The 9,741-nt window shown below is 49.8% G+C and overlaps 1 protein-coding gene across 1 annotated transcript in view; it reads left to right on the top strand.

Annotated features, from left to right (window-relative positions):
* Nucleotides 1-493: 493 nt before the first annotated feature.
* Nucleotides 494-9,741, top strand: part of LOC146775758 (uncharacterized) — a 30,220-nt gene continuing 20,972 nt past the window's right edge. Inside the window, exons 1-2 of the mRNA XM_085638991.1 lie at nucleotides 494-1,822; nucleotides 9,152-9,242. Coding sequence (XP_085495117.1) covers nucleotides 9,194-9,242 — 49 coding nt within the window. The 5' untranslated portion in view covers nucleotides 494-1,822; nucleotides 9,152-9,193. The remainder of the gene's footprint in view (nucleotides 1,823-9,151; nucleotides 9,243-9,741) is intronic.

The following is a 9,741-nucleotide window of genomic DNA, read 5'->3' as shown; positions in this document are numbered from 1 at the left end:
CGACGCGACACAGAGGGGATATCCGGCGGCCCGTCTGAGGCTCAGCTTGGTTCCCTGCTGCCTTGGGAGCCGGGACACCGGGGGCAACTCCGCCTGGAAGAAGCCCAAGAAACAGGAGGGCGTCAATTGGCCACGTCCAGCGCTGATCCTGCCGGCCGGCGGAGGAGAGCACTCAGTCTGGGTGCGACCTCTCTGTTGTGGAGAGAGCGCCGTGAGGTCTAACCTGGTGCGGTGCGTCTGCAGCCCCCCGCCGTGTGACTGACACGATGTCTGGGGGAGTGCGGCCTTCTGACTCCTTGGGGCCCACGGAGGAGGACCCGGGTGGTGCAGGAGTGCGGTGTGTTGAGCAGTAGGGGGCGCCGGGATCTCTCCCTTTGCCGGGTCTCTTGAGTGCGATGTGCGAGCACGAGAGGCCTGAGGTGCCGGGGTGAACTCAGAGACATTGACACCCGGCAACGCTCCTGTGAGATCGGAACCTAGAGGCACACCGGAGCAGCTGGGAGGCGGATCAATTGGGAGCGGTGCCGTCCTGCGGAGCTTGATCGCAGGTACACCGGGACTTGGGCAGTCTCCAGCGGCAACATAAGAGCCTCTGACTGCAGTTGGCACGAGGGGAGAGGGGCCTCCGGGGCCTAGCCCTTTTGCAGCGCGGCGTACAGTACAGTTTGTGGAGAGTCTGAAAGTGAGCAATAGCGCTTGAGGGAGCGGGAGCTCTCGCTCAAACGACCGGAGGCCGTCTGGAGAAAGTGCATTCCAGCACCCCGATGCAATTTCTCTCCATGGGCAGGACAGCCTTGGGACTTCACCATGATGACGGCTAAGGGTAAAAAAAGACTGGTCTGTTTGAGATCTTCTTATGAAATTGCCGGGGGACTCTCAAGGATCCGGCCCAGTCTGGGCTGGGGATGGCCCGGAAGAAGCAGTCACGCGGGAATTCCTGGAGGCAGTGTTTGCCTCCCAACGAGAAGACATCTTGGCCATCATGACGGACCTGCAGGCGGATCTTCGGGAAGTACGGAGAGATGTGGACGCAGTTAGATAAAGGGTGGCCGCTCTGAAGTATTGGTCGACTACCAGGGACGAAGAGATCGCGGCACTCCAGCAAGAAATCCTCATCTGCGGAAACAGCAACTGGACCTCCAGTCCCACTCCGAAGACTTGGAGAACAGGTCGAGGCAGAACAATGTTCGTATACGTGCTGTCCCCACTGGAGCAGAAAGGGAAGATCTGGAGGGATATGTCCAATTGCTCTTCCGGGCAGTTCTGGACACAGCGGCAGAATCCTCAGTCAAGGTCGACCGATGTCATCGTATAGGCCCCCTCGACAACCAAATCGCCATCCTATAGACATTCTGGTGTGCTTGCACGATTTTAAAGTGAAAGAGGAGATCCTCAAGGCGGTCCGTTCCTGTCAACCTCTACGTTTCCGTGAGCACACACCACAGCTATTTCAAGACTTGGCAGCTAGTACCCTTCAAAAGAGAAGAGACTTCCGCCCTGTGACTAACCACCTTCGATCCATGAGCATATCCTACTCCTGGGGGCACTCGCTCTGTCTCATCTTCCGTCTTAAGGGGAAACTCCACCAATTGCACTCCATGACTGAGGCCTGTAAGGTGCTGAACTTGAACTTCAACAACCTGTCCACCCAGCCTTATACCTCGGAGCCGGGGACATCCGGGCCCTCTAGACTTGGTCCCGTGAATGGCGAGGGTTTTGATCGCCTTCGCCTTGACCCTGCCACGATTCTCAAAGAGCGTTCAGCAGTTGTCCGGACCCTCGGTGGCGCAGAGGGGGAATCTCTGGACTCTAATGACTGAGGGTAACGTATGTGTGGGTTCTTCTTCTCTTGTCTGGGCCCGGTGGGGTGGGGGGTTCTCTGTCCGCTGAATGGAGCAGTCCCTCACTCTTTTGGCAGTCTCCACTTTTTTCTGGCCCTCGGTCGAGATGGACTTTGTGTGCTTTCCTTTGCTGTTGGTTTATTGTTTCATGGTTTGTTCATACTGTTATTGAGTGGGGGGGGTCCTCTCTCTGGTGAGCTTTTTACTTGTGGCCCTTCTGTATGGGTCCGTTGAGTCACATCTATCCGTGTGGTCCCTTCCATGGTCTGTCCCGTTATCTCAGCTCCTTAGCGTAAGCCCCGTGGTTCTTTCCATCCTGATGGAAGTTAAGGTTGTTAGCTATAATGTCCGAGGCCTTAACAACCCTACCAAACGGAGGGCAATGCTCTTCCTACTTGAGCATTCGGAGGGGATATATGTTTACTTCAAGAAACTCACCTGCTTCACAAAGATACACACCGTATGCAATTCAAGGGGTTTCCCTTGCAGTTCTGGTCTTCGGAGAAGAGTAAGAATGGCGGGGTGGACCTCTTGTTTTCCAGACGCTTTAGAGGTTCCATAGTGGACCCTGTGGCATGGATTAAGGGGTGCCTCTTAGCGCTGAGGCTACAAATCGGCACCTCCAACCTCACGATAGCCTCAATCTATTCCCCAAACGAACATTAGGAGAAGTTCCTGACTGAAGCCCTGGCCGAGATTCTCCACATGCCCGACTCCTTGGTGGTGGCAGTGGGTGGCGATCTAAATTTGGTTATGGACACGGGGATGGACCGTTCTAGCCCAAGGACTGGGGGGGGGGCAGGAGCTATGACAGGGAGTGGTAGGGAGTGGTTGGAGGATTGTGGGATCAGGGACGTATGGTGCGGCCTCCACCTCTATAATAGGGACTACACACATTACTCGGCAGCCCATAAGTCCTACGCCAGATTGGACCACTTTCTTGTCACCCAGGCTGCGTGGGTATGCACCCAGGCATAAACCATCGAAGCATGGTTTCTTTCAGACCACGCACATATAACACTGACTCTATGTTTGCCTCCCTTGAATCCTTTCCCCCCCCGCACTGATGCCTGAGGGACTCCCTATTGCGGTCCCCACAAGTGGTAGAGGACCTACGGCGTACATTGATAGACTACATAGCACTTAACGATGATGGTTCCACAGCTTTAGCTTCTGTCTGAGAGGCTCTTAAGCTGGTTTCGAGAGAGGCCCTGTTCGCTAAAGCAGCTTATGATAATAAAACCCAACAGGCCAAAAGAGAGGAACTAGAATCCAAAGATAGAGAACTCGAGGCAATTCACAAGCGCACGGGCGCCCCCCGGGTCTGGCGCCAATTGGAGAAAGAGCGGCTCCATCTGAAGAGTCTGGACATGGATAGGGCTGAACACGCAGTGATCCGGTTGAAGCATAAATATTTTGTGGGATCAAATAGGGGGGTTGCATGCTTGCACACTGCCTCCGCAGTAAGTGACAGGTCCAGGCAGTAAAAGCGATGCAAGACGAGCGGGGTTCGGAGATTACGGACGACTCGGGCATTGCGGCGGCTTTTCGGACCTTTTACGTGGATCTCTACTCCGCTGAGTCCTCAACCCTCGTGGACCCCTGTAATTATGTCAACGGGGCCGCGGTCACCCCCTCCCGCTCAACGAAGCAGATGGTCGGGAGGCTCCAACATAGACCGAAAAGGTGATATCTGCTATCGCCCACCTGAAGCCCCTGAAGGCGCCGGGCCTGGATGGTTTCAGTGCGCTGTTTACAAGACCTTCTGCGCGGAGTTGGCCCCTCTGCTCATTCGACTGTTTAATTCATTTGCGGATACAGGCACTCTCACAGCTTCGATGTTACAGGCGACAATCTCGATCATTCCCAAACCAGGGACGGACCTTGTGTTTTGCAACTCTTACCGTCCGATTTCTTTGTTAAATATTGATGCAAAGCTGTTTTCTAGCATTCTGGCCCACAGGCTGAACCCTCTGAGGCCCGGTTTGATAGACCCAGACCAGTTGGGCTTTATCCCGAATAGACAATGTGGGGACAACACTAAACGGATTTGTCACCTGAGCGACAAAGTGCAACGCTCCAAAAAAGAGGCACTGCTGCTGGCAGTTGATGCCGAAAAGGCATTTGACCGTGTGCACTGGCCGTACTTGTTTGCCACTCTGGAGCACTTTGGTTTGGGCGTTAGGTTCTGCAGATGGATAGCAAGTATTTACAGCACTCCAACTGCTGCAGTCAAGGTAAATGGGATACTCTCTGGCGATTTTGCAGTGGGGAGAGGTACCAGGCAAGGCTGCCCCCTTACTTTTCGCTCTATATTTGAAGCCCTTTGCTAAAACAATCCGGGACAATCCACATGCGCAGGGCATCCCCTTTGGTGCAGATCACCATTTAATTAGCCTTTATGCTGACAATGTCATTTTTTCTGTGACACAACCCTTGACTTCTTTGCCGGTCATTGTAGAGGACCTGAATGCCTTTGGTCGGGTCTCGGGATTTAAAATGAACTTGCAGAAATCGCAGGTACTTAATCTAACCGCAACGCAAACAACAGTGGACACCCTACGCGTTCAATTTGACTTTGACTGGGTGACGGATGGCATAACATACCTGGGGCTGGTCCTTCATTAGAGTCTCGGTAAGACAGCGGAAGTAAATTATACTGCCTTACTCTCTTGCATCCGTAAGGATCTAGCTCAGTGGGAACGTCTGCCCTATCGTGGCTCGGGAGATTAGCCGTGGTTAAAATGAATGACCTACACGGGCTGTATACATTTTCCAAACCCTCACTTTAATGCCCCCATCGAATACGCTCTTGAACATACAAAAAGAGATAGAGCGCTTCATTTGGGGTTCTTGGGGGCTATATTCATCACCGGTCACCCGACCCATCATGTTAGTTTGGGATAGGGTGTCCAGATGGGCAAACCTCACAACGTTCCATTCACCTATGTCCCATTTTTTTTGAACCCTGATTTCCCTCCTGGGAAGGATAAGGGGGTGGGTTCATGGTGGTTAGCGGGCGGTTACAAGCGCTTGGGGCATTTGTTTCACCTCCAGGGACATATTGCCTTTGATCAGCTCTGGGCGGATTATGGCCTTGCTGCCTCAGACCACTTCCTCCACGTGCAAATGCTGCACTGGATGACTGGCCCTCTAGTCATCCAGTGCAGACTGGCCCTCTAATATGCCCCTTGGTCAGCAGGCCAATGCTCCCAATCGAAAAATTGCTTTTTTTTAAAAAAGAGATGATCGCAAACTTATCTCAGAAATTTACACGTTTCTCTCTCAGGGTACTAGTGGGGCTCGGACTGCTGGGCAGAGGCGGTGGGAGGCGGTGTTCGGACGAACCCTGTCAGACAAGGAATGGGAGGATATTTTTTATAGGACCCATCACACCACACACTCCATGGGCCACACAGAAACGAACTGCATTTAAAATTGTGTTATACGGGTATTACACCCCGGCTCGTTTAACTAAATGGAACTCACAGTGCGATGGTCTGTGTTGGCGAGGCTGTGAGAGTCCAGGTACCCTCCTTCATTTGCTGTGGAATTGCACGAAGCTCACGAGATTTTGGGATAAGATTCTTGATGAGATAGATAAAGCCTTTGATACTACCATCCCCAGATTCCCTGCATACACTATTTTAGGTTTGCCCAACGCCCTGACTTTCCCTTTGCGTTCTACCAAAGGAAGGCAGATTGCTCACCGGGTGCTTTTAGTAGGTTGGAAAACGGACAGGATGCCGGATCACACTCAATGGCTTCATCAGCTGTGGTCCCTTCTAGGCATGGAGAGGCTGTCCATGGCCACCCTAGGGGACAAATGCGACTATGCTAAGATATGGGCCCCATTTATTTCCATCCTATCTACAGAGTTTCGGGAACTGGCATGCCCTGCTTACCTACGGATTTTGAAACTGATTTCGGAATGATAGGGGGTGGTTAATACATACAGGCCTCTGATGGGTTCCTAGGGACATGAGCTGTTAGTAGCTACCACACCGGACCACATCCATACGCCTAAGTGCAATCATTGGCTCACCTGGAGAGGGTTGGGGAGGGGGTGGAGGGAGGGTTTCTGGTCCCTTAAATAAGGACCTGTTAATGTTCCTATTGTGTGGTTTTTACTTTCTTTAAAAGGCAGATCTTAACGCCCCAGGCTTGCTATAGTGAGTCTTTGGCTCATTAGGCACTTGCATGCTCTGCATGCTGCAGACCATCTCTAATTTTCAAATTACACGAGACTTGGACCATTTAATATTTCTACCTGTTGACCGTGGCTGGCCCATGATGGATTGTAGGCGGCATGCTGTGTAATCTACCTATACAGATCGCTTGTGATCCATCGGCTCTTCTCTGCCTTCATGACTTCTATGCAGCCGGCCCGCTGGGTTGTATTGTCATGCTGTGTGTTCTGCAAATAAAAATTGATTTAAGTCTAAATCATAAATACATGTTATGCCTAATAGTAAGTCCTGGCCTTACCTCTGTGGATCATACCCAATGTAAGGAGGACAAATAAATTGAAGAGCGCAATAAACTCTCAACAGACACTTATAATCCATGCACTGCTGCCTATTTGCATGCCATGATTATTCTCTGTGACCTATCCAACCAATTGCCACAGGTACCCATTCCCTGTCTCAATCGTCTGCTCCACTACCCTCCTTTATCTAGCAAATGTTAGTGCTCTCAGATTTCATAGCGTAAATCTCTCTACTGTCTGCTTTCAGTAGAAATTTCCCAAGGGTCACTATAACATGTAGCACGGAGGGAAAGGTAGGGGTTTTGTAAACTCTTGGGGAGCCCAGCCTGCAAAAATACCACAACATGCAACTTGTACATTTCAATACAATAACCGCAGTAGGATGGTATGGTGCCTCCACGTGGTTGGTGGTTCACCCCCTAGCCTACCAGTTGCCCCTGTCCTTTTGGGGCACAACCCATAAAGGAGGAGGATAGCAAACAAACTATGTGTAGCCCCCCAAAAAGTACCCAAAATCCATGTCATTCTGTGCCCCGTCACCCTTTATAATGCACCCCCAAACCCCTTTTAATACTGCTCCCACAAATCTGACTGCCCCCCAAAACAGAGAGTGTAGGGGGTACAGTACAACAAATTGGGGTTCCCCATAATAAGTCCCATCCTATATAATCACCCCATCTTTGGGCTAGAACCACTCCATGAGTGCCCACATTTGGCCCCACTCTCATCCCCGACTTGCCCCAGGATCTTCCTCCATCTATCACCCCTTTTTAGCCCCTGGGACCCCACCCACTCTTGCTCTCCTACTACACCTGTTCTCTAGCCCTACCAAGCCATGCTCATCCTACTTCCCCCTCCTCCCTTAACACCTGTTCCCGTCCACCCCAGCTCCCGCCACACCCATTTTACTTACCAAGCACTCTGCAATCCACCAGTCATCAGGCATGGCACCACTTTTATGCCACAGACACACACACGTTTTACTTACCAATTGGCCAGGCAGGCCGGCCCATCTCAAACCTACCTCTGCTGTGCCACCATCGGTCACAGGCTCCTCCTACACCCCCTCTTCCTCACTCAACACCTGTTCCCCTTCTTTCACATGTGAGAGAAGAACAGCAGATCCCTAGTCCTCTGGTTGGAGAGGAAGCACAGATGAATATTTCCATAAAATAAAAACACTTACATCACCTCAAAGTTGACAAGTGCGATATGATGCTTTGCAAGTGTAAGGATTTGCAATGTTTGGTGCATAAATATGCATGGTAGTGAGGTTTTTCCAGAATGTCCGTAGCGCACCCTTTAGGAGTTTCATTGGGCCAGAAATGTCTGGCATTCATTTGGGGGTATGAGGCCAAGAAAACCTAAGGGAAGCTTGCTCCAGTCATCTGCAGGATAGGACAATACTGGGGGGAAAAGTTACAGAGGGAGCCAGGCTGCACAACATTTGGTCACGGTTGGATATAAATCTTTAGCAGGGACTTTTGACCACCCCTCACTGTGGGACCAGGATGCCCACACCTCTGTGCCTCTGACACCTTTTTTGACCTCTCAACACCACCATCTCATTACCCCTCAATTACTCCCTTCTGGTACCCCAGCTTTAGTAGTGCACCAACCACGTTTCAATCCATTGAGTGACCACAAACACCCTGGTCTCCACTAAGCCACAATCACTGACACCGGTGCCTGTATGTTGATTATAGATACTACTGCAATGGTGTACACTACCAAAGAGCTTTAGGACAGTGGTTTGCCTTGTGTCTCTAGTGGCACCAGTTTTCACAGGACAAGGGTTTGAATCCTGTCAAAGTTTCCTATTGTGGTAATTTTTCTAACAGTTCTTTTATTTTCATTTGCTAAGTTTATTTTCACTTGGAAAAACAGAGGAGGAAATTGGCCACTCATGTTGGCACGTGCATCCCAAAGTTACAAATCTATTCCCTCATGACCTTCCATCAACCTCCCTTTTTCTCAAGTAGGTGCAATAGGGACAAAGCCTTATCTTACTTTATCAATTTACTAATTCTTTGTCCTTTAAATTTGGTGTATTATAGAGAACAAATGTGGCCTCGGGGGTAAAACTAAGCATAAGAATGTGATGAAGGTGCTACACTGATTTTAAAATAAGTTGGATGGTGGTTATTTATCATTTTGGTGTTAGCCAATCTATCAAATCAGGGGGTTGATGCCTGTGAGATTGGCTAAGCATAAAGGTCAAATAAGAGCTCTGGATAATGAAATGATGGGTAAAATTTGAGGCAAGTGAAATTCTGTTTATTAGGTGCAATAAAAAGCTAGACAGGTTGTTTTCTTCATGAGGCAGAAAAGGGCAGAGTCAGGCCTTTGCTTCAGCAGGTCTGCATCATGCCTGCTGTAGCAGATGAAGGAATGGAGCATCACAGCACAGCATGTCACTGGGCTGGGCGGGGCGGAGCTGGGGCTTTAAACACCCCTTCCTTTCTTTGAAGAACGCCTCTAACGCCCACGAACACCCAAGTTCTGTATAAAGGATGACTGTGGTCAATTTGGGACCCTGCTAAACGAGGGTGATGTCCCCAAGTGCTGCCTTCGAGTGGCAAAATACATAGATTAAGATATGTAGGCTGCTTTTGAATTTGACTGAAGACCATATGTTGGAGTCAGTATAATGGTGCAAGTCGGCGGGACATAATTTGCATAGGACTGCCCTCGTCTCAGTTCCATTATTATGATGCAGTTGCTGTGTAGCGTTACTAGAGGGCAGCAGTATGAACATAAGAGCACACCAAGACTTTTCTTCTGCTTGCTGACATACCTCCTGTTGATTTTTGTCTTGCAGGGCCTACGGAGTGAAGGACTGCGATGACAGAGTAAATTAATCATGATGATTGGCTGGCCTGTATTTGTGGTAAAGGGGGAATGTTTGGAAGGTAAGCAGCAAGGTGAAAGTGTCAAAGAATACAATTTATTCTAGCTATCAAAAGAATTTTCAATTCTATTAAGGACACAGGGGCGAGGATTATGCTTCTCTTTACTTTACTGGCAAAACAGCCGCCAATGAAAACTTTAAACTGGCATACCCCCTGAAGGACAACCCCCTCCATAGTATGCACCAATCATGTATTACATCAACCTATAAAATGTCCGTGATGTAGCATCTTTTCCTCTTTCTGTACGAATAACTTTCCAACACAGTCTGTAACCTTGACCGTTGAACATTGAACTCTGCCGATTCTGTCATCGACACGAATCCGAACTGCTATCACAGGAACTTCATCCGTCGGGCTTGACTCTGCACATCATTGACCCCTTAAATTGGCTTACTCTGTTCTCCTGAAAGAGAATATACGTCGTATTATACCATCCACAGAATGTATATCTCAATAGAAGAAGGGTGGAAAGAAACCCACTACAAACCACATATTGTCA

Source organism: Triturus cristatus, chromosome 12, assembly GCF_964204655.1.
Source record: "Triturus cristatus chromosome 12, aTriCri1.1, whole genome shotgun sequence".
In the NCBI taxonomy this organism is placed as follows: Eukaryota; Metazoa; Chordata; class Amphibia; order Caudata; family Salamandridae; genus Triturus; species Triturus cristatus.
Note: the sequence above shows the minus strand (reverse complement) of the source record. Positions and strands in the feature narration are given on the sequence as shown.